Source organism: Mobula hypostoma, chromosome 14 (assembly GCF_963921235.1).
Source record: "Mobula hypostoma chromosome 14, sMobHyp1.1, whole genome shotgun sequence".
Classification (NCBI taxonomy): Eukaryota; Metazoa; Chordata; class Chondrichthyes; order Myliobatiformes; family Myliobatidae; genus Mobula; species Mobula hypostoma.
Genome location: NC_086110.1, coordinates 4,178,245 through 4,204,347, shown reverse-complemented (window position 1 = coordinate 4,204,347; position 26,103 = coordinate 4,178,245). Strand labels below are relative to the sequence as shown.

At 42.3% G+C, this 26,103-nt stretch overlaps 1 protein-coding gene across 1 annotated transcript in view; it reads right to left on the bottom strand.

The window, feature by feature from the left end:
* Window positions 1-25,731, bottom strand: part of got2a (glutamic-oxaloacetic transaminase 2a, mitochondrial) — a 31,199-nt gene extending 5,468 nt beyond the window's left edge. The window contains exons 1-8 of the mRNA XM_063066587.1: window positions 25,572-25,731; window positions 20,927-21,083; window positions 18,781-18,909; window positions 12,906-12,965; window positions 11,135-11,296; window positions 10,010-10,114; window positions 9,353-9,503; window positions 2,941-3,106 (exon numbers count right to left, since the gene is read on the bottom strand). Coding sequence (XP_062922657.1) covers window positions 2,941-3,106; window positions 9,353-9,503; window positions 10,010-10,114; window positions 11,135-11,296; window positions 12,906-12,965; window positions 18,781-18,909; window positions 20,927-21,083; window positions 25,572-25,645 — 1,004 coding nt within the window. The 5' untranslated portion in view covers window positions 25,646-25,731. The remainder of the gene's footprint in view (window positions 1-2,940; window positions 3,107-9,352; window positions 9,504-10,009; window positions 10,115-11,134; window positions 11,297-12,905; window positions 12,966-18,780; window positions 18,910-20,926; window positions 21,084-25,571) is intronic.
* Window positions 25,732-26,103: the final 372 nt, after the last annotated feature.

The window sequence follows — 26,103 nt, the reverse complement described above, 5'->3', positions numbered from 1 at the left end:
TACCAAAACTGCTTGTATGGTTCTGGATCACCGGTCTTAAGTGCCACAGATATAGCACTCAGCAGACTACAAATCTCCTTGATCGTTCATGGCTTGTGTATGTCTGGTACGTTCTCGAAGGCAGACACTCATCCACACTGGTCTTGATGAAGTCAGTAAGAACTGTGGCATACTCATTCAGATTCAAAGATGAATCTCGGAACATTGTCCAGACCACCGATTCAAAGCAGTCCTGTAAGTGCTCCTGGCCTCCCTCAGCCATGCCATCTTGGTCCTCACCACTGGTGCTGCAATCTTCAGTCTCTGCCTATACGCTGGAAGTAGAAGTACAGCCAAGAGATGGGGCTTTCCAATGGCGCAGTAAGCGTTCTTGATGGTGGTATGACAGTGGTCAAGTGTGTACCACAGGTGACATGTTGGTGGTAGTTTTTCCAGAGATTTCTTCAAGTTGGCCTGGTTGAAATTTCCTGCAATGATAGGGAAGGCATCAGGTTGCCTGCTGACTATGAAGCCCAGCTCTTCCGGTGTCTGCCTATTGTTGACCTGAGGTGGAATCTACACCGCAACCAGGATGGTGGAAAAGTCCCTCGGCAGACAAAAAAGAGTTAATGATACAGCATACTCCACCTGCTATCTTTAAAAAACTGAGTTGACCTGTCTTTATGGAGAAAGCTGAAGCCATCGGTCTGTAGCGCTATGTTCAAAATTAGATTAAACTTTGTATCTGTACTCGTCATTGTGCCGAGTACAGATACAAAGCCAATGAAATACATTTAGCATCTGACCAGAAATGCAAAGAATAGTGTTATTTACAAAATAACTATGAATAAAAAGTGCTACAGCACACAAATATAAAAGTACTGAGACAGTCCAATATGGGTGCAATACTGCTTAGCGCTGTGATGTGAGGTTCAGCAGGGTCACAACCTCAGGGAAGAAGCTCTTCCTGTGCCTGCTGGTGCGGGAGCGGAGGCTCCTGTAGCGCCTATCAGACAGGAGGAGAGTAAAAAGTCCATGGTTAGGGTGAGATGCATCCTTGATAATGCTTTTCGCCCTGCCCAGGCAGCGTTTATGATAGATGTTCTCAATGATGGGCAATTGGGTGCCGATAATCCGCTGGGCAGTTTTCACCACACGCTGGAGTGCTTTGCAGTCCAATACGGGACAACTGCCATACCACACTGAGATGCGGTTGGTGAGTATGCTCTCAATGGTACAGTGGTAAAAGTCCATCAGTATCCTGGGACAGATGTGAGCTTTCTTCATGCTCCACAGGAGATAAAGGTGCTGTTGCGCCTTTTTGATCAGGATGGAGGAGTTCAGGGACCAGGTGAGATCCTCGGAAATGTGGACACCAAGGAATCTGAAGCTCGATACACGCTCCACTATAGGCAAATGGCAGCGGATAGCCATGTTTCCATGAAGCAAAGTACACAGCAGTTCATGGCGTCCCTCTGGTTAAGCAATCTTGCTCTGAGGTCTTCAATTTTATTTCCAGAGACTACATCCGCCATCATGATAATTGGCATGGGGGAGGCAGGGTAGTTGGTTGGTGTCTAAAGCTTTGGCATTTCATTCGTACTTGGCAACCAATGCATCGTCCCTGCTTCCACGTTCTTGAAGGGGAATTGCACTTGTGATCAATGCCGTATGAGGTTTATTGATGTTGAGTAGCAATATATTTTTTAAAACATTAAAATTATGCTGCTTATTGAAGTACTTATGTCTGTGACTGTGGATTTCAGCTGTACTGGTCCCTAAATGAGAATATTTAATGATTTCCATTGCAGTTGCATGTAGAGTCGGCACTTATCAGTGCCATTTTACAGTCTGAAATAAGAAGAGAGAACTCTGGAAGCACACGGCAAATTAGATGGCATAAGTGGAGAGAGAAACTGAACTAACATTTCAGGTTTTCTGATTTTTAACAGTTGCTGCCTGATCTGCCAAGTGTTTGATTTCCAATTCTCCAGTGATCCTGGGTGGTGATATTGACCGAGTTGATAGCGGGTATCTTTCTTTCCTCAACACAGATCACCCTCTCCACATCAGACAACCATGAACAATTCACTTCTGCACATCAGCTCCGAGTGCAAATTCCTCTACTTTCATTAGTCCAAAGATAACTAAAACGGGTGTTTTATGCCATCAGAAAATCTCAAAGCGTGTCACAGCTATTAAATTGATTATGAGCAATCACTGTTTAAAGCCTTACCCAAATTACAGTGATCCTTCAGCAGCATGAGTTTTGTTCTGAATTCCAGCACTGCAGTCTCATGTCTCCTCTGACACTGCATTGTCAGGCTATAGAACGTCTCCGGAACAGTGCTTGAACCCTATTTATCCAGTGACACAGACAGACAGCAGAGGACATCTGCAGTCCAGGCCTCCACTCTGCACTCAAAGGCCAGCGACCAGGAGGCACAAAGAGGCACAATCAGTCGGCACGTCCGGAGTTTGGGGACCCGTCCCTGACTATCCGGGAGTTGATACCGAAGAGAATCTGAAGGTCGGTCGGTAGATAGTCCAGAAGTTGAAGGCTGGAGGCCTATCCTGTCGTTGGAGGATTGCTGTGTGCGTGGGTGAGTGGGAGGGAGGAACAGGGCTTGTTTAGCTGTTGTTGTGTTCTTTGTTGTTCTGCTGAGCATTGCGGACATGCTATGTTGGCACTGGAATTAGTGGTGACACCTGTGGGCTGCCCCCAGCACATCCCAAGCTGTGTTGGCTATTAACGCAAACAACACATTTCACTGTTTGTTTCCATGTACTGTACATGTGATAAATGAACCCAAATCTGAATCCAAGTGAGGAAGAAGAGTACTACTTGTTCAGCACAGCTGAGGCTGATACCTGGTCCCCAAGACTGAGTCTGTGTCCCAACCTCTTCATTTGTCAGCAGGAAGTCAGACCTTCAACGTGTTGGTCATTAACTGCACTCACCATTCTTTCCTGAGTTCTGCTGTGTTCATGATGGTGGCAGCAATGCGAGCTCCATTTAACGGTGGGTTGGAATACATGGGACGGATCAAGATCTTCAGCTGGGATTCCACGCGCTTTGCCTCATCGGGATCACTGCAGATTACTGTGAATCCACCCACACGTTCGCCTGCAAGATTAAAGAAAGCCCATTAAGATAAGAGGTTGAGCAGGAAGACCCAGAAAGCAACAGTGCAAATGAACTTCAAGGATTCTATTCAGCAGTTTAGGATCAAGATTGAGAGCAGTTTAAGCATCTTGCCAGTTAATGATATTGACCAAATGCTTCAGAAACAATTTCTTGCTGGTTGAATTTTTAAGTGGCATAACTTTGGATAGTAGGAGGAACATGGGAATCCCAGTGCAGGATTGAGTCAGTAGTGAGGAAGGCAAATGCAAGGTTAGCATTCATTTGAAGAGGGCCACAATGTAACAGCAAGGATGTAATGCCAAGACTTTATAAGGCATTGGTTAGTCTGTATTTGGAGTATTTTGAGTAGTTTTAGGCCCCACATCTAAGAAAGCTACACACATCAAAGTTGCTGGTGAATGCAGCAGGCCAGGCAGCATCTCCAGTTAGAGGTACAGTCGACATTTCAGGCCGAGACCCTTCATCTCAGGACCTTCTCTAAGAAAGGATGTGCTGGGATGAGAGAATCCAGGACGTTTACAAGAAATAATGCTGGGAATGAAAAGGTTAACGTACAAGGAGCATTTGACAGTGCTGAGCCTGTACTTGAAGTTTAACAGAAGGGGGTGGGGTGGGGGAAATCTCATGCCAAAAATTGAAAGGCTAGATAGAGGAAGTTTTTGGTAGTGGTGGAGTCTAGGATCAGAGGGCACAGCCTCAGAATACAAGGATATCCCTTTAGAAGACCATGAGACCATAAGACAAAGGTGAAGTAGGCCATTCGGCCCATCGAGTCTGCTCTGCCATTTTATCATGAGCTGATCCATTCTCCTATTTAGTCCCACTCCCCCGCCTTCTCACCATAACCTTTGATGCCCTGGCTACTCAGATACCTATCAATCCCTGCCTTAAATACACCCAATGACTTGACCTCCACTGCTGCCTGTAGCAACAAATTCCATAGATTCACCATCCTCTGACTAAAAAAATTTCTTTGCATTTCTGTTCTGAATGGGCACCCTTCAATCCTTAAGTCATGCCCTCTTATACTAGACTCCCCCATCATGGGAAACAATTTTGCCACATCCACTCTGTCCATGCCTTTTAACATTCGAAATATTTCTATGAAGTCTCCCCTCATTCTTCTTAACTCCAAGGAATACAGTCCAAGAGCGGACAAACATTCCTCATATGTTAACCTTCTCATTCCCAGAATCATTCTAGTGAATCTTCTCTGTACCCTCTCCAACATCAGCACATCCTTTCTTAAATAAGGAGACCAAAACTGCCCACAGTACTCCAAGTGAGGTCTCACCAGCACCTTATAGAGCCTCAACATCACATCCCTGCTCCTATACTCTATTCCTCTAGAAATGAATGCCAACATTGCATTCGCCTCCTTCACTACCGACTCAACCTGGAGGTTAACCTTAAGGGTATCCTGTACGAGGACTCCCAAGTCCCGTTGCATCTCAGAACTTTGAATTCTTTCCCCATTTAAATAATAGTCTGCCCATTTACTTTTTCTGCCAAAGTGTATAACCATACACTTTCCAACATTGTACTTCATTTGCCACTTCTCTGCCCATTCTTCCAATCTATCCAAGTCTCTCTGCAGACTCTCCGTTTCCTCAGCACTACCAACCCCTCCACCTATCTTTGTATCGTCAGCAAACTTAGCCACAAAGCCATCTATTCCATAATCCAAATCGTTGATGTACAATGTAAAAAGAAGCAGCCCCAACACGGACCCCTGTGGAACACCACTGGTAACCGGCAGCCAACCAGAATAGGATCCCTTTATTCCCACTCTCTGTTTCCTGCCAGTCAGCCAACGCTCTATCCACATATGTAACTTTCCCGTAATTCCATGGGCTCTTATCTTGTTAAGTAGCCTCATGTGTGGCACCTTGTCAAAGGCCTTCTGAAAATCCAAATATACAACATCCACTGCATCTCCCTTGTCTAGCCTACTGGTAATTTCCTCAAAAAATTGTAATACGTTTGTCAGGCAGGATTTTCCTTTGAGGAATCCATGCTGAGTTCTGCCCATCTTGTCATATGCCTCCAGGTACTCTGTAACCTCATCCTTGACAATCGACTCCAACAACTTCCCAACCACCGATGTCAAGCTAACAGGTCTATAATTTCCTTTTTGCTTCCTTGCCCCCTTCTTAGATAGCGGAGTGACATTTGCAATCTTCCAGTCTACCGGACCCATGCCAGAATCTATCGACTTGTGAAAGATCATCGCTAATGCCTCCGCAATCTCCACAACTACTTCCTTCAGAACACGAGGGTGCATTCCATCTGGTCCAGGAGATTTATCTACCTTTAGCCTATTCAGCTTCCTGAGTACTTTCTCTGTCGTAATTGTGACTGCGCACACTTCTCTTCCCTGCCACCCTTGAGTGTCCGGTATACTGCTGTCTTCCTCAGTGAAGACTGATGCAAAATACTCGTTCAGTTCCTCTGCCATCTCCTTATCTCCCATTACAATTTCTCCAGCATCATTTTCTATTGGTCCTATATCTACTCTCACCTGTCTTTTACTCTTTATATACTTGAAAAAGCTTTTAGTATCCTCGTTGATATTATTTGCTAGCTTCCTTTCATAATTAATCTTTTCTCTCTTAATGACCTTCTTGGTTTCCTTTTGTAAGGTTTTAAAAACTTCCCAATCCTCTGTCTTCCTACTAATTTTTGCTTCCTTGTATACCCTCCTTTTTGCTTTAACTTTGGCTTTGACTTCTCTTGTCAACCACAGTTGCATCCTTTTTCCACTCGAAAATTTCTTCTTTTCTGGAATATACCTGTCTTGCACCTTCCTCACTTCTTGCATAAACTCCAGCCACTGCTGCTCTGCTGTCTTTCCTGCCAGTGTCCCTTTCCAGTCAACTTTGGCCAGTTCCTCTCTCATGCCACTGTAATTTCCTTTACTCCACTGAAATACCGACACATCAGATTTCGGCTTCTCTTTTTCTAATTTCACAGGGAACTCAATCATGTTATGATCACTGTCTCCTAAGGGTTCCTTCACCTCAATCTCTCTAATCACCTCAGGTTCATTACACAATACCCAATCCAGTACAGCCGATCCCCTAGTGGGCTCAACAACAAGCTGTTCTAAAAAGCCATCTCGCAGACATTCTACAAATTCTCTCTCTTGAGATCCAGTGCTGACCTGATTTTCCCAATCTACTTGCATGTTTAAATCCCCCACAATCATAACACTGCCCCTCTGACAAGCCTTTTCTATTTCCAGTTGTAATTTGTAGTCCACATCCCTGCAGCTGTTTGGAAGCCTATAAATAACTGCCATCAGGGTCCTTTTACCCCTGCTATTTCTTAGCTCAACCAATAAAGATTCTGCACCTTCTGATCCTATATCACCTCTTTCTAATGATTTAATATCATTTCTTACCAATAAAGCCACGCCTCCCCCTCTGTCTACCTTCCTATCCTTCCGATACACCATGTATCCTTGGATGTTCAGCTCCCAGAGACATGCATCCTTTAGCCAGGTCTCAGTGATGGCCACAATATCATAGCTGCCAATTTGTAACTGTACAACAAGATCATGAACCGTATTCCTTATGCTGCGTGCATTTAAGTACAACACCTTAAGACCAGTATTTGATACTTTTTGCTTTGATTTCACTGCAACTTTATTGCACTGCAACTCATCCCAATGGCTACAAATTTGCCCCATCACCTGCCTGTCTTTCCTGACATCTTTACTGCTCACTATCTTAGATTTATTTCTGTTTTCTCCTTCCTCTGCTCTATCATTCCGGTTCCCATCCCCCTGCCAAATTAGTTTAAACTCTCCCTAAAAGCTCTATTAAATTTTCCCGCCAGGATATTGGTCCCCTTTGGGTTCAGGTGTAACCTGTCCTTTCTGAACAGGTCATACTTCACCCAGAAGAGATCCTAATTATCCAAGAATCTGAAGCCTCGCCCCCTACACCAGTCTCTCAGCCATGCATTCATCTGCCTGATCCGACTATTCTTGCCCTTGCTAGCACGTGGCACAGGTAGCAATCCCGAGATTACTACCCTGGAGGTCCTGCTTCTCAGATTCCTTCCTAACTCCTGGAAATCTCTCTTCAGGACCTCCTCCTTTGTCCTATCTATGTCATTGGTACCAACATGCACCAAGACAACTGGCTGCTCACCCCCCCCCTTCAGAATATTCAGGACCTGATCCGAGACATCCCCTACCCTGGCACCTGGGAGGCAACACACCATGTGGGTATCTCTATCAGGCTCACAGAATCTCCTGTCCGTTCCCCTGACCATGGAATCCCCTATGACTACCGCATTCCTCTTCTCCCTCCTGCACAACAGTGCCAGGCTCAATGCCAGAGACCCGGTCACCATGGGTGTCCCCTGTCAGGTCATCCCCCTCAACAGCATCCAGAACAAGATATTTGTTGCTGAGGGGGGCAGCCACAGGTGTGCTCTCCACTATCCGGGCATTTTCCTGCCCTCTCTTGACAGTGACCCAGTTTTCTGACCCCTGTAGCCTAGGGATGACTACTTCCCTGTAGCTCCTGTCTATCACCTCTTCACTTTCCCTGATAAGCAGTAGGTCATCAAGCTGCAGCTCCAGATCCCTAACACGGTCTCTGAGGAGCTGTAACTCGGTGCACCTGGCGCAGCCACAAATCTAAAAGAGAAGGAATTTCTTCAGAATTTCTGCAGAATTCATTGCCACAGACGGCTGTGGAGGCCCAGTCATTGGGTATATTTAAAGCAGAGGTTGATATAAGTAAGGGCTTCAAAGGGTATGGGGAAGGCAGAAGAATGGGGTTGAGAAGGAAAATAGATCAGCAATTGACAGAAAGGTGATGGACTGAACGGGCTAGTTCTGCTAGGTCATTGTCACATTAGAGGGCTTTTGACACAGTAGGGGTTAAAGCTGTCCAGAAAGTAAGCTTTCACACTGAGAGCAGTGGCTAATGATCCCAAGCAAGAATGATTAGCTGATGTCTATGTTTCCTAAGTGTCAACACTCAAACTTCTAATGCTGATATTCTCCACATGGATTTTCCTCTTTAGCTTCTAGAGTAACCATTCTCAGGAACAGAGGAACAACACAATAATCTTCTCCAGGCCACAGTTTTATCATCAGAGCCAACACAACTGCAAGCATAGCTCTGTTGCCACACAACAGTTGTTTGATTCTCATGAAACAGAACTGTACACCCCCTTTAGCCTACGATGTTGTGCTGGACTTAAAACGTTCCTAGAACAATCTAACATTTCCCTCCTCGTAGTCCTCCATTTCTCTATCACGCATGTATCTATCTAAATGGCCCTAACGTATCTGTCTTTAAGACCACCCTGGCAAAGTGTTCAACTCTATTAAAAAAATTACCTCTGACAACCCCTTTATACTTTCCTCTAATCACCTTAAAATTATGCCCCCTCATCTTTTCTCAAGAGAGAAAAGCCCCCGCTCAAAGCTGACTGGGAGTGGGAGCCCTGATTAGTCTCACCAGACCACCTCAGTGGGTGTTGTGTTATTTAAATGCTGTTTTCTATCACAGTGATTACATTTAAAAAAACACATCGTGGGCTTTGACATGCCATGGAAAGGATGTGGAAAGCACTGCACAATTGAGATCAGCTAATGTTTCACAAAACATCGATTCCCAGGGGTACCAGCTTTCTTTAGAAGATATCGTCTCTGGACTGCAAGTTGAGTTTACGTGGAATTAGGATGAGGTGAAACCAAGGCAATGGGAACAGTTGACACTGTCAATGGAAGTTATGCTCAGTTAACAGCTTATCACTCAACGATGTGGGCATGTGCAGGAAAGAACCGTTGAGGCAGAAATTTACCACAATCATTTTGAATGATTAAACAGGCTAAATGGACTGGACTTGATTTTATTGCATTCCAGATTTTAATTATGAAGTAAATAGCGGGCACAGTCACACAATGAAGCAGCTATTCCAGAATGACATTAACCAACCTCATTCACACCTATACATCTCAGTGTTTAGATTTTTAATGCTGCAAAGGTAGAGGAACAGGAACAGGAAGATGAGCTGTCAACTCAGACTCCTCATCTGGCAAACTAGCAGGAAAGGTTACTTCAAAACTGACATCCTGTAGGTGGCCCACTGAGATACAAGTGATACCCTTCACTGATTTTGGGGACTGTACAATCCAGAGTGCTGACAACCAAACTAAACTGTTGAGTAACTGAAAAAGCATCTGGGTCATTTACTTACCGTACAGTCCCATGTTCTTTGCAAAGGACTGTGACAGAACCAAATTCATGCCCTGTTCAATGAAATAGCGCATTGCCCAGGCATCTCTGTCAGCATCTCCACTGGCAAAACCCTGGTAAGCCATGTCAAAGAATGGGAAGAGATTTCTTTGCTGAAAAGAAAAGAAAATCTTAGCTTCATTCACATAAGTCTAACTTTATTTAACAAATAAGAAGTCACACCTTTGTCTAAGAGCACACCACCCAATTATATACCAGATACAATGGACTGTGACAGGTTTAAGTTCAGATTTGTTACACATATGATGAAACGTACAGTGAAATGTATATTTTGTGTAACAACTAACTCACCTAGGGATGCACTGGGGCAGCCCACAAGTTCCATAGCATGGCCACAATCATCAGAACACAAGCAACAAACAGCAAAACAAGCCCATTTGCTCCCTCCCTCCCACTCACGCACCCTCAAAGGCAATCCTCCAACTCCAGGATAGGCCTCCAGCCTCAACCATTGGACTTTAATGCACTAATATTTATTGGTGATTTTTGTTCACAATACACGGTTAGACTCTGTACTGTAGACCTCTACATCAGAGTGGAAAAGTGGGTTATGCTTCAAAATGCACCACCTGAAGACACCATAGATCCTGGTGCTCACCTTAACAGCAGCAGCCAGCTCCTTCCACTGTTCTGGTCTTGGGTCTACGCCTGTGGGGTTGTGAGCACAGGCATGGAACACAATGATGGCCCTCTCTGGGAGTTTCTGCGGGGAAACAGAAAGGAAAATAAAAATCTAAATGCACCCTCCTGTAAATGCAAGCGTGTTAAACCCATACTTAACAAGTCTGTGATATTCTGATTTTGTGGTTTGAAGTAGAATCTATACAATCCTGAATCCATTACTCACTATCCAGTATACAATCCCCAGAATATACAATACTAAAATAGTTTTGACAAAGAGCTTTCATTCTGAACTGTCAACTCGGTTTCACTTCCCACAGATGTCAAAGTAAATTATCAAACTACGTACATGTCTCCATACCCTACACAGGTTCATTTTTGTGACCTGACAAGCTGAATGCTCTCAGTATTCTATTTTTAGTTCAGGTTTCCAGCCACAAAAACGTGTGCTTCAGTACTGGAGCTGCTTCACAGGGCACGCCTTTATAGGTAGCCTTTCGTTGGTGGTGTACTGGGAACAGCGTGATTCAAAATTTGCTAGAACTAGAAATCAATGCTTTAAATTTTCATTGTAGAATATTGAAAATGAATCAAATGGGTTGCTTAGATGCTGAGTTCCCCTAGTTACATTATAATTGGTCAATCTGCTCACCTGCCATTTTTGGAGTGGCTCAAGAAAAATTGCTGTGATTGTAAATATATTGTGTGACATCAAATCAGTGGGCAGGCCGCAAATGTCACTATGATTCCAACACCAACATAGCATGTCCACAACACACTAACCTAACAATACATCTTTGGAATATGGGAGGAAACCAGAGCACTTGGAAGCCCACATGTTCATGGGGAGACCTTTCCTTACAAACTTTTTTTTAAACTGGAAATTGAACCCCGATCTTACAGCTGGTGCTGTGATAGTTTTACGCTAACCACCACATTACAATGTCACCCTATCTCAACCAATTGCCAGCTACAGGTAATTAACATCAAATACACTCTTCGTTCTGAGGGTGTTGCATTGAAAAGGTTGTGGCTTACACCAATCTATAATTACAAGCCTTGTCTGATTTGTATTTATGAATGAGCTTCACCACACACTCACTGAAATGTCCTCTAGTGCTCCAGCAAAATCGAAACCACAGGTCTTAGGGTCATAATAGCGGTAACTTTTGACCTCAAAGCCGGCATCCCTGAAGATAGGTGTGTGGTTGCCCCAGGATGGTTTAGGCAGATAGACCTCTCGACTGTTCTTGTAGAAACGATGCTGTAGGGTAGAAAAAATACCATTATGGTGGCACCTTGAGTCAGGCTGTTATTCTGCACTCTTGTCCTATATCTGTTCACCAAACAGAGTCTTCTATTTTACTGTGCCATACACTTCACTATTATGCTGGCTAATAGCCAATCAATATTCTACCTGATGCATTTGGAGTCAGGGTCCTATGCACAGAAACGAGCCCTCAGTGTCAAGTAAGTGCTGAACTATTCTGCTTCATCCTATTGACCCGCACCTAGACCATAGCCCCTCAAATCTTTCTCGTGTGTACACTTCTACAAATTTCTGTTAGATGTTGCAATCAAACTGCGTTCGCCACCTCCCTTGCACTAGCCTCCTAAGAATAACCCCCTCAGGTCCCCCTTAAATCTTCCACTTTTCACTTTTAAACTTTTACCTCTAGATCTGGTCTTACCCAGCTTCAGTGGAAATAAAAGCACCTTACACTTACACCATCTATACCCCTCAATTTTGTATACCACTATCAAACCTCCCTTGATTTTCCTACGCTCCAGGGAATAAAATCCTAACCTATTCAACCTTTCCCGATAAGCCAACTCCTCAAGTTCCAGCAACAGCCTTGTAAAATCTCTGCATACTATTTCAATCTTATTGATATCTCTCCTATTGGTACATGACTAGAACTGCATACAGTACTCCAAATTTGGACTCGCCATCGTCTTATATAACTTCAACACAACGTCGCAATTCCTGTACTCAGTACTTTGATTTACGAAGGCCAATGTCTATCTACCTGTCTATCAACCCCATCTATCTGTGATGCCACTTTCAAGGAATTATAGTGCCCTGTCGTTTTAACTTTTACCCTGGTTTGTCTTCTTAAAAGTGCAACACCTTTCACTTGCCTGCATTAAATTCCACCTGCCACTTTGCATCTGATTTTTTTCAGCTGGTCCAGATCCCGCTGCAAGCTTTGATAGTCTTTCTTGCTATCCACTACACCCCCAACCTTGGTGTCATCCACAAATTTGGTGATGCAGTTTACCATTTGTGGTTAACTTAGGAAGTTACAGCAAGGAGGGAAAAGGAAAAGTAGAGTAAAAAGTCTTCACTGAAGAAAGCCGAAGTGATGTGTTGCATTCTGCAGATTCTTATCTTTTAACCAAGACCTTGCAGTTTTCACATGATGCCGAAAGCACCCTACTAGCAAGTGAGGTTTTCAAATACTCAAATCATTAATCCAGATAAAAAGAAAAACAATTTTCTTAAAAATAAGGCTTCACTGTGCTTTAATTTATAAATGTTCTAAGACGGCAGTGTAAAATACCCCTACAATTCTGCCAAAGAATTAATAGACTGAAAACAAAGTTAAGAAACTGTCTTGAAGGTTTGACACTGAGGCTGTAGAAGGAAGAAAATATTTTCACTGGTAAAGGCTGCCAGTTTTGAGATCCTGAGGAAATCTGTTGAAGAAACGACAAGAAATCTTTATGTTTAGTAATGAGAAGAAAGCCAACTGTGGTCTCAGAAGTGGAAGACTACTTCCAAGAAGCAGAACCTTGTGTCTGGAGTTTAGGTGGAGGGAATCAGGCAAGTTCAGATGAGATTTACTCAAATAGATAGTGTTGCTACTTACCAGAAAATTAGCACCAACTCTCAGAGATCCAGTTCCAGAAATAGTTTGAACGGTGATGTACTGAAATCAAAAGAAGCTCTAGTTAATGACTGTGCATTTGCAAAATATTCAGTATTCATATAGAGGGAGAGGGAGAGAGAAAAATGAATTAAACTAGAGTGATGAGACCACAGGTAGTAGAACTGGGTAATACAGTGTTGCAGTTCTATCCATTGAAATATAATGCAGACTGGTAAGTAACGAGGCCAGGACCATAAATCCAGGGCGTCTTGGCCTAAAACACGTAACACATAACAGTGTTGATTTAAGACAAATTGGGATATTTATTCCAAAAGACCACGGATTTTAATTTGGGAGACAGGTAGACTCGCACCAATTCCATGGAGTTTGATTTTTTTAATATATAATTTTTATTAAATTTTCAAAAAGAATACATGAAAAGATAAAATCTACCCCCCCTCCTTAACCCTCCCCCCGCCATATATAGTCCTACCTAAAAGAAAAAAAGAAAAAAAAAAGAACCTCCTGGGTATTGGAAGGTTTCCACACACTCCATGGGATTCAAAATAAATTTGGTATAATTATTCGTTACTTTCCCCAAGTAACCAAATTCTTTGTCGGAGCACTTAAATATGACATCCTATCTTTTGTAAATAAGGGCGCCAAATATTCAAGAATGTTACATAATCTCTTAAATTATAAGTAATTTTTTCAAGTGGAATAGAACTAGCCATTTCATTATTCCAACGATTCATACTTAAATACGAATCAGATTTCCAAGTAACTGCAATAGTCTTCTTAGCTACTGCCAATGCAATTTTTATAAATTCTTTCTGATATTTATTCAATTTAAGTTTCGGTTTTATCCCTTCAATATCACCTAATAGAAATAATACAGGGTTATGTGGAAGTTGAATTCCAGTAATTTGTTCCAATAAGATTCTTAAATTTATCCAAAAGGGTTGAATTTTAAAACAAGACCAAGTAGAATGTAGAAAAGTACCAATTTCTTGATTACACCGAAAACATTTATCAGATATATTTGAATTTAATCTATTTATTTTTTGTGGTGTAATATATAATTGGTGTAAAAAATTATATTGTACTAATCTAAGTCAAACATTTATTGTATTTGTCATACTGTCCAAACAAAGTCTTGACCAATTTATTTCATCAATATTAATATTCAGATCTGTTTCCCATTTTTGCTTTGACTTATGGGTTCCTTGTTTAATTGTCTGTTCTTGAATCAAATTCCTTTTACAATGGACAATCAACTTTTATATAATTGGTACCAAAAAGGGATTAAATTTATAGGAGATTGTTTTGAGCGAGGTATATTGATGTCATTTGAACAATTAAAGGATAAATATAAAATATCTAATAATACTTTCTTTTGTTACTTTCAGTTAAGGGCTTACTTAATAGGTAAGCTGGGTCAAACAATGTTTTTGCCAAAAGCTAATGAAATTGAAATTTTAATTCAAAAAGGAAAAATTAAAAAATTTGTTTCTTGTATGTATAATTTGATTCAAAAACGGAGTTTGATGTTCACATTAATACAAACACAATGAAAGGAGGTTTACTCTTCATCCTTTAATAATTCACCTCCTGTCTCATACCTAAAATGCTTATTTTTGTGGCTCTACCTCTACTCGTCAGTAACCTGTACATTTGCTCAAGAATCTAAAAGGTCTACCTTCCTTAGGCAGTAGCATCTTACGCTGCACCAATGGCTATTGTGATTTCAGCTGCCCTACCATTCCCCATCAGAAACTCCATTCATTTCATCTGCCTTATTTTCCTTCCAGAACACTTAAAATCTATTGCCTTGACCAAATGTTTGAACAACTTTCTAACATTCACATAATGCTGGAGAAACACAGCAGGTCATGCAGCATCTACAGAAAGGGATAAACAGTCGATGTTTCAGGCCAAAACCCTTCCTCAGGACTCCTGCAGATGGACTTTCAGCATCTGCAGAATCTCTTGCGTTTCTAACATTTCTTCCTTGGGCATAGTGTCACAGCTGTTTCTAACAATTTCTGAATTGCTATGTGATGGGTAACATTTTTGATCAATAGTATATTGCTTAGAACACTAATGAGGACTCTGTGGATGTGATGGTGTTTATAAGAATCATGGGACCAAGCAGCTAAGTAGTCCATTCCGTTGTGAAGAGGGCAGTTATTTGCAGGCTAGTGTTGCAAACCAACCCAGACGTACTGAAGAGTACTAGTAACAGAAAGTGTTAACAGCCCCGTTAACTTGCTCTGTCATTCCAATGAGATCATGGCTGATCAGATCTTGGTTTCAACACCACTTTCTTGCTTAATCCCTGAAGCCACAAAAAAATACATGCAACTTGGCAATGAATACGTTTAGATTCATGACTACATCACACTTCAGGCAGGAAAATTTCAGAACTGGTTTACAACCAATTACCCCAACCTTTGTTCTGGTTTTAGATTCACCCACCAGGGGAAGCATCCTCATGTCATCCACCTTGACAAGAACATAGAACAGTACAAGAACAGTCCCTCCAGCCCACAATGTTATGCCAAACTACTTAAATTAGTAATCAAATAGCCAACTAAACCAATCCTCTCTGCCTACATGGTGTGCAAATCCTTCCATTTCCCTGACATTCATGTGCTTACAGTATCTAAACGTCTGTTAAAAGCCTCCATTATATCTGCCTCTACCACCACCCCAGGCAGTGCAATCCAGGCATCACCACTGTGTAAAACAAACTTACTCCTTACATCTCCTTAGGTGCATTCCCTCTGGTATTAAGGCATTTCAACCCAGGAAAAAGATACTTCCTGTCTACTCTATGCTTCTCATAGTCTTATAAACCTCTATCACATCCGCCCTCTGTCTCAGCTACTCCAGAGAAAACCACCACCCAAGTTAGTCCAATCTCTCATGCCTTCTAATCCAGACAACATCCTAGTAAATGTCTTCTGCATCCTCTCCAGAGCCTTGATATCCTTCCCATAATGGGGCAACGTGTAGATAGTCAGAGGCCTTTCCCAGGGCTGAAATGGCTAGCACGAGAGGGCATAGTTTTAAGGTGTTTGGAAGGAAGTACAGAGGAGATGTCAGGGGTAAGTGTTTTTACACGGCGAGTGGTGAGTGTGTGGAACGGGCTGCCGGTGGTGGAGGTGGAAACGATAGGGTCTTTTAAGAGACTCCTGGATGGATACATGGAGCTTAGAAAAATAGAGGGCTATGGGTAAAGCCTAGGTAGTTCTAAGGTAAGGACATGTTCGCCTCAGCTTTGTGGGCCAATGGGCCTGTATTGTGCTGTAGGTTTTCTAAGTTTCTAGAACTGTACACAACACTCCAAAGGCGGCCTAACTAGTTTTATAAAGTTGCAACTTCATGACTTTTGAACTCAATGCCTCAACTAACAAAGGAAAGCATGTCATATATCTTCTTAAGCACCTTATGAACCTGTGTAGTCACTTTCAGGGAGCTATGAACTTGGACCGCAAGATCCCTCTACTCAACAACATTGTTAAAGGCCTTGCCCTTAACAGTGTACTGTCTCTTTATATTTGACCTACCAAGGAGCAACACTTGTCATTTGGCCAAGTGACTCCATCTACCATTTCTCCACTCATATATGCAACTGATCTATATTCCACTGTAGTTTTTGCTATCGACTCATAATTTTGAAGTTTCAGCTTGACTCTAGTGCATAGGCAATATCTGCACAATTGTCTTCAGATTATAAGCAATCTATTGAGTCATCAGCACATCTTCTCAAGGTAAGCATACCCCTCCTTCAATAAGAACGAAACTGTACCCAGTACACCAGGTACAATAGTTTAGCAAAGCTCACCTACACTTACTTACTCAATCTCCCTTTCAACAAACACTAAAATCTCATTTACCTTTCTAATTACTTGCTGTATCTGCAAACTGACTTATTCATAAAAAGAGACCTAGATCTCCCTGAACACAAGCTTTAAATGGCCTCATACCATTTAGAGAACATAAAACACACGGCACAAATAATACTCTACTTTTCTATACTTCTAAAGTGGATTGCTTATATTAATGCACACCATGCTGTGTCATGTTTTTGCCCACCCAGTTAACCTACCAATGTTACAAATTTTCATTCATTATATCCAACAACTTCCTTTCCCACATGTACAGCATCTTCAGCAACTTTCCCTAGTCCATTTGGCTGTCTATTAAGAGAGATTAGAAATAGCTGACACCTTCACACTGATTCCTAATACATTACAGTAGGTACAGCCTGTAAATCTTTTTTAAAAAAAGCACCCATTTGAACTGACTCTCATACATTCTCTCAGTTAACCAATTCTCCATTTTTCATCATCAATACCACAAAGAGCTAATTTCATGCAGCAATTTATTAACTGGCTCCTGGAAATCCAAATTCTACCTACGCTGGTCTCCACCGTTTAGCCTACTAGTTAAACACCTTGCAGTTTGATATGAAATTTTAAGAAAATGCTACAACGCTGTTCTGTCTTAACGTTTCCTATTCCATAACCAACACAGATTAAGTTCACCAGTGCTCAGATTGTGGGATATTTCCATGCATCCACATTAACGCTGATGCTTTTTAAAAGTAATTTTGCGATTTATCAGCTCTTGGTACACTGATAATACAATATTTGGCTACATCTTTTTTTCCGTTTTCTTGAATTCATAATATTGATTATTTGAGAGGGTGAATACACATAATACAAAGGAGCTGCACAGTAGCTAGTGGTATTACAGCAGGTTCAATTTCCAAGGAGTTGGTACGTTCTCCCTGTGACTGCATCGGTTTTCTCTCACGTTTCAAAGGTGTATGGGTTATTAGATTAAATGGCCGCATGGGTATAATTGGGCAGCACAAGCTCATTGGTCCAGTTACTGTGCTGTATCTCTAAATAATGCTCAAGGTCAATTAAAGTTAATAGTCATACAGCATTGAACCAGGCATTTCTGTCTATTGAGCCCATTTATAGTAATCCTATTAAATTCTGCCCACATTCCTAACAACCCCCACCCCAGATTACAGCACTCTCCAACAGTGCTAAATGGTTAATGAGAAAGCTCTTTGCTTACTTGCTATTCCATGGGAAAAATATCAGGTTTATCACCAAGTAACTTTGAACTTGGTTTAATAGCCCTCTCAGCTCTTCAGATTATCTGCTTCTATGTTGCTTTTAGCCTTCTTCAAAGCCCAGATCATGTTACCTCTCTGCAATGACAATAACTTCACTTTGGTATCCCCAAGTTCAGTTAAACTTCCAAAATCTGCTTAAACTTTTGAATGATATCCCAATGTGCACATAATCTTGACCATTCCTGTGTTCTGGTCAAATCAAGATTTAATTATTCCCACTAATTATCAGTAAATACATCCAGGTTAAATGGATCAGCAAAGGTTTAATTGTAATTGTATTAATTTATCAGACCTATATACTGGTGAACCTGTGGAATTCATTGCCACAGACATTTGTAAAGGCCAAATCATTGGGTATACTTAAAGCAGAAATTGATAGGTTCTTGATGAGTAAAAGCGTCAAAGGATATGGGAAGAAGGCAGGAGAATGAGGTTAAGAGAAAAAATAAATCAGCCATAATGGAATTATAGAGTTTGATGGGCAGACTGGCCTAATTCTGCTCCTATGGCTTAAGGATCTTACAGTCTATATTCCTCCCCAGCTTCAATATAGTGCTATCTCCTGCTTTAATAAATTGCTTCTCCTCATTTTCCCATCCAATCAGACCACTTATTCTTCTATCCTGATTGACTACTCCATATATTTGGTCGTGAAACCCAGGAATGCTGGCCTTCTGCTTGCGTGGCCTAGATCACTAGAAAACCATAGTTCTTTACCCGTCCACTCTTGATGACTTCATTGTTGTTCCCTAGAGCCAGTTCTGCGCAGGCCTTGTTGAAGTCTGCCAGGCCTCCTATTGGAAGGTACTCTTTGTCCATCTTCTTTGCTGCAATTTGACTCTCAGCCTGTCAAGAATATTGAAACGACAAGGTACTCGTCAGAAGTAGTAATGTCTGGAGGCACTGATTGTGCTGACAAAGAACAGTTCTTCCCCTGAAAAATTTTTCTGTTGGCCATTCCTGCACAGGATCACGTACGTACAACAAAGCTAAAGAAAAATAAAGCACCGGAATACAAGTTTGGTATTACCAGCTGCACTTTGACGTTGTCCTTCAACAGTACCACAACCCCCAGCCTTCTCCACTATCTCATGGTCCATATTTTCCACAGATGCATGTTCTATGGTGAATGAAATAAAATTCTGGAGTAGTAGTAGTCTACAAAGCTAAATCAATAAAAATTGGAGTTTCATTCCCATCAGTAACCTTGTGAATTGAATTCATATGGACTTTTTTTTTTTACAAGGTGATTATTGGCATAGTTGTCAGATTGTCAATCCTGTCGTACAGCTCTGGTGTTCAGAGAAATGCTCCGTTGCTTTTACAGTTACTGCAGTGGTTCATAGTATCAGTGCCATAATCACAGAGCAAATCCTACCTTCCTAATGACTTCTAATTCCAAGAATAAAAGTAATTCCCTCTGAAGTTCTTTGTACTCCTCTCAACTAAATGGCAGCCATTTCATAAAGAGACACCAATTCTGAATTGCAGGTTGTAGTTCTGTACTTGAAGTAATGGACCAGTCTTTCAATGATCACATTTCCAGTATTGGGTTACTCAGAAATCTTTGCAAGTGGTTAGTTCAATCCGCTTCATATGAAGAAAACATTAAGTACAATGTTAAAGGGCCTGAAACCATGCAACTCCACTGTTGCTTTTTTTGTAACTGTGCTTAAAGTGTAGACTTAATAAGAGATCTACACCGGAAAATTGGCTATTTATGTCCTGATCATAATGAAGGTTAGTCAAGAGGTTCATCTGGCATTCAAGATGAAGCAGTAAGTTGGACCGACTAGACATTAGCTTTGAGGGAGAAGTCAGAGTGGTAGTAGGTGGATGCCTCTCTGACTGGAGATCAGTGACTAGTGGTGTGCACAGGAATTGGTACTGGAACTGATTGGTTGAGGACCTGAGTTTTAGTGAAAGGTTGAATAGGTTAGGAATTTATTCCCTAGAACATAGAAGATTAAGGGGAGATTGGCTAGATGTTGTACAAAATTATGGGATTGGGTAAATACAAGCAGGCTTTTTCCACTGAGGTTAGGGGAGACTACAACTAGAGGTGCAAACATGAGGAAATCTGCAGATGCTGGAATTTCAAGCAACACACATAAAAGTTGCTGGTGAACGCAGCAGGCCAGGCAGCATCTCTAGGAAGAGGTAAAGTCGACGTTTCAGGATGAAGGGTCTGAGCCAGAAACGTTGACTGTACCTCTTCCTAGAGATGCTGCCTGGCCTGCTGTGTTCACCAGCAACTTTTATGTGTGTTACAACTAGAGGTCATGGGTTAAGGGTGAAAGGTGAAATGAGGGGGAACTTCTTCACTTCAAGGGTGGTGACAGTGGAACAAGCTGCCAGGGCAAGTGGTGGATGTTTGGGAGAAATTTGGATGGGAACATGCATGGGAGGGGGTTATGGTCTGGGTGCAGATTGATGGAACTAGGAAGTGTAATGTTTGACATGGACCAAATGGGTCAAAATGCCTGTTTCTGTGCTGTAGTGTTTTTTTTTTAAACTTTGATATGAAAGGCCCACAATAATAAGCATGAAGAATTTCAACAGTCTACACAGTAGATTCTATTAGGTAGGCTCTTATGAAAAATGAAGGACCCTGTTGAGAAAGCCCCCCACTTATCTAAATAGATGAACTTTCAGTAAATACAAGGTTATTTACTGACTCTTCACAAATGCTGCCTGAAATTATTTAATTTTCTTATATTTTTTCCCTTTCTCTTTCCCATGCATATATTAACCTCAGTCATCTCGCAGCATTGTTCAGTGAAGAGACCATGAGTCTACAGGATTTGGTGTTTCTTCACCATAACACACTTTACAAATAAAAGGAACACCGTATTCTACTCACCTTTCGGACAGAGTTCAATACGAATGGCTTCCCGCTGTCATCACGGTATGCACCGACACCCAAGTTCATTTTCTTGGGATTGTTGTCACGCTTGAAAGCTTCAGTAACCCCAAGAATTGGATCAGGAGGACCCAGTTCCACATGGGACCACACCGAGCTGGAATATTATTGGAAAGTATATTTCAGCGACAGCTTCTATTCAAAAAGTTATTTGAATTCATTTAAAAACTGCATAAATGACAAAATAAGCTGTATTATAGTGGATTATAATTGCACAATAAGGAGTTAGCTTGTTTTATAAATAGCAGTCATAACCCCCAGGTAAACACAATACACACTTTCCTACCAATTGGATTGCTATGGATGTACCACTCAGGATAATGGTGTATGCATAAAGTGTCCAATTAATGTACAGTATCATAAATTTTCATGCCCATTGTGAACATGATGGCAAAAGAGGTCATGTATCCTTGCATGTTAAATCATGGTCTGTATCCTTGCATGTTAAACCATGTAAACTGCCCATCCAGTTGAATCACAAACATGAAAAAGTCTGCAGATGCTGAAAATGCAAAGCAACACATGCAAAATGCTGGAGGAACTCAGTAGGTTTGGGGTGAAGTAAAGAGCTGGGAAATTGATTGGTGAAAGAGGTAAAAGACAGGAGGAGGGGAAATTTGGTAGGAGAGGATAGAAGACCATGGAAGAAAAGGAAGGGGAGGAGCATGAGAGGAAGGTGATGGGCAGGTAAGGAGATAAGGTGGGGGGGGGGGGGGGAGAGAGAAAACAGGAATAAATTTCCAGAAGTTTGAGAAATCGATATTTATGCCATCAGGTCAAAAGTTATCCAGACAGAATACAAGGTGTTAGTCCTCCAATCTGAGTGTGGCCTCATTGTGGCAGTACAGGAGGCGATGGACTGACATGTTGGAATGGGAACAGGAGGTGGAATTGAAATGGGTGGCTACAGGGAGATCCCACCTTTTTCTGGCGGGTGGAGTTTCTCAACCCCAGAATTTGTGTGTGTTGCTCATGATCATTTCAGTTTGAAATCTCATCAACCATTGGTTAAAATCTTCTCCCCTGCTTCTGTTTAAACCTATTATAGTATCCTCAAATTTATATACTTACTGAAATAACAATTACTATTTTTAAAAGATAAATGTTGATGGCACACTAGGACAAATCCACTGTTCTATTCTGAGGAATCAGCCTGAATCTATCCTCACAGTTTGATGTATAGTCACATCTAAAAGACAACATCTCCAACAATATAGGACTCCTCCAATACCACACCAATATGTAACTTTGTACCCATATACTTGTAAAAATCCTATAAGTGGCTGATCTAGTAACATGGGAATAACCACCTGCAATTCTCCTCAGAATTGAGAATCAGAAATAGGGAAATTATGAGTCAGAGAAAGACTGACTGCTGGAAGACAAAATGTCCATGTTCCTTAACACAGATCATCACTCCACTCTGACTGAACCCAGTTACATTCCTGTTTGCTGAAACCACAATTTTAAAACACCCTCAGTAATCTGTTTCCAGCCTAACTTTGAACAAAGCAGAAAAACCATACTTTCAAAGACTCTACAACTCAGTATTATTTATTTTTTATCTGCTAAATTGTCTTCTTTTGCACAGTCCTGGTTGCATCAGTCCTTATATATTGTTTTTCACAAAAAAATATTGCATGTCTTTATTTTGCTGTAAATGCCAGCAAGAAAAGGAATCTCAGGGTAGTACATTTGGGTGAGACCACAGAAAGGAATGACATGCCTGGATCATTCTGAGGTTTGATATAGTCACGGTTGGAAAACCAGCATTGGCATAGTGATGGCAGTGTGTAGAAGCTAAACCAAACAGCAAGTGGATGGTTGGGTGCGTGTGTGTCTGTGTGTGTACACACACACATTTTAAATGTACTCTTCTGTGTACGTTAGAGAGTAAGAAATAGAAAGATGTGGGATGTGTTGAAGAAAGAAAACTGCGCCAGAGAAGAGAAAGAAGCAAAAAAGACGAAAGAGAAGACCATGAAAGGAGATGGAGAGAGAAAGAACGTGGAGAGTATGGACAGGAAGAATGGGGAAGAGAGGGGTGCAGAGGAGAGAGCCAGTGACAGAGGTCATTCTAATGAAGTCAGCCTGGATGACTTGATAAGGCAACCTTCACAACACCAGGTAAGTCTTGTTCTAGCAAGACGTAACTTTTTTTTTTAAAAGGAGAAATGAACAGAGAAATTGAAACTCACATTAAACACAAGTGAGGCACATTTCATTGAGGACAGTTGGAAAATTGGACGTAAGCCATGATTTCAAAAAAAAGATTTTGTTTATGCCAAAATGCATTTGCACAATCACAAATTTAAAATCTACATAAATTAGCACTAGACAGCACTGAATATAGGATCTAGTGCGTTCCTGGTGTATATGACGAGTTTGTCATCGAAATGTTGGTTAAAATTGATGCTTGTACCCAGCTGGAAGCCGAAGAGCTTATTCAGCATTAAATATAATTATTTTCTTACTTGCATTAAGATACTGTTATAAGTGTCTTTAAGAAAATTGCTGTATTTTTATGAACATACTGTATAGCTAAAATTAATTTATTACAATATAATCTTAATACTATTCAGTTTTCAGAGTGGAAGTAATGTGACTAAAAAGAACACTGAAACATTTACTAGTTTAATCAATGTACACCTTCAGTTCCATGAGTTACTTTGTAGAGTGTAGAAAAAAATGATGCTTAAGAACAAGAACTCAATTTGAGAAGCTCCGTGAACCTGAAACTATAATAGTTTTGATTTTCAGACAAAAAGGTTTTTTTGAACTCATCTCATATTTGACAGCTTCTGTTTAATTCCCCATTTTCCTTCACTGGTCCAGCATTTGTGATCACATTTTATAAGTGCCTGAGTTTACTCAGCTCTGAGGACGTGCACCACATGCTCCTGCATCATCCTCAGTTAAAATAAAAGCACCAGTCACATTGCAAAGCAAAACTGAGTTGGAATTTGCTCCCAAGAGGTCACGTTTCAGTTCTTTGAAGCGCAGAACTTTGTAAATCTAAGTTTTATGTGCAAGGAGTCCTAGAGGATTCAAAAGAGTATAAATTATAAATTATCAACTTTAGTTAAAGTAAACAAAACACATCAACAGATAGATATTGCCAAAAGGTCCATATGCAATTCCTTCTGGGTCACTCATATTAGATTACAACAGAAGTGTAATTAATTCTGCTTTGTAATACAAGTTGCAAAATGTCACAATAGAAAAAAACAGCTGCGTTTCGAGCACAACTTTTGCCAACCCTCTTCCATCCATAGAAACTGCAACTCATACAAAGCTGTTTTAAGAAATTTTAAGAAATGCTAACAACCAGCTGAAAATATTTTCTATTGCAACATTCCTGTATGAAATCTTAGAGAATTTCAAATTAATCGTTAACTCAAGGCAATTTATAGCATCAAATAATCTGACTGTTGCAATAACTGGAAATATCAATTCAGAAATGCTGCAAGGACAAAGCTTTACAGAAGTTATAGGGCATTGATGAATGTGCCAACAGGATGACCAGAGGTAACACTAACATCACTATAAGCAAACATACAGATCAAGTACAGCCAGACAGATATAGAGGGAAGAAAGAAATGGATTTGATCTAACTAACGGTGAGCAGGATAGCAGTGACCTGCCGGAGTAGGTGGCTGAGATAGGCACACTGAGGTTCAGAGGGATATGGGTGGAAAAGCTCCTCTCCAGGCTGTGTGACCATTAGCGGCGATATTTGCAAGGAGACCGGAGCGGGGCGTGAAACCGAGCCAGGCCGCGAAGGAAAACGGGGGCTCCGCTCGGACCGGCCCGAGATGCCGTCAGCAGCGGATGGCCCCGGCAGACCGGACTACGGTGGGTCAGACTGGCGGAGGGTGACTCCGTGCCCGTCCCGCCACGCCGGGTCTCCCCAGGCTCCGCTCCGCTCGGACCGGCCCGAGATGCCGTCAGCAGCGGATGGCCCCGGCAGAGCGGACTACGGTGGGTCAGACTGGCGGAAGGTGACTCCGTGCCCGTCCCGCCACGCCGGGTCTCCCCAGGCTCCGCTCCGCTCGGACCGGCCCGAGATGCCGTCAGCAGCGGATGGCCCCGGCAGACCGGACTACGGTGGGTCAGACTGGCGGAAGGTGACTCCGTGCCCGTCCCGCCACGCCGGGTCCCCCCTCCCCGGTGACCTCGCTGTCAAGGGCACGACCACCACGCGAGAGGGCGGAGCCTCGCCAGACCCATCCACCAATCGCCAGGCAGCTGTCATTCGGTCCCGCTTGACTGACAGGCGGCGGCCAGGAACAGCTTCCGTGATGACGCAAAGAAGGCGGGGCTTGGAACGGTTCTCGGCCAATCAGCGAACAAAGGACGACAGATTAATGTGGGATCGTCTCCCGAGGCCCATCCCGCCCTCCCCATACAACACAAATCACAACCGCAAAATCTTGAGGAAAGTCAATCTTAGCTAAGACGTTCTTCAAGCTCAGGATAAGCGGCTTTTGTTGGGGGCCGCACAGACACCGTCCCGTTTCCACGGTGACTTGTTTGGATCGCGCTTGGAGGCGGCAGCGCTGGTGATCGGACGGCTGGCGGTTACCTAGCTCGTGCGGAGACGGCGGCCAGAGCCGGGTGGCGGGCCGCCGCTGACAGCAGTCTGTACGAACACGACATCGCCACGCTTGCCGGCTGAGGGAAGCTTAGACGTCGGCGGCAGCGGCTTTATACAGGGAAAGCAAGGAGGCTTGCGTGTGGTGGCAAGAGGTAACCTGGATGCTCAGGCTCATCAGCGCCACCTCCAGGCTGAATGACTCATCCGTCAGCCAGGGTCGGGATGGCGACGCAATGACCGTCAGCGCCGGTCTCCACAAAGCTGTGCCTTGTCCAGCGCACTGCTTGCTTTATACCTGTGGCCGTGAGGTTATGTTTAAGTTTGCTGACAACAGCACTGTTATTGGCAGAAACATAGGTGGTGATGAATCAGCATGTAGAAGGGAAATTGAAAATCTGGTTGAAGTATGGGTCGAATCTAGATGGTGGGGCTAGGGCCCGATATCGTGTCAAAGTAGCAGGGTCCGGGTCTGAGAGTGAGTAACAATTTAGGTGCCGGGCCAGGTTGAAAAGTGTCGGGG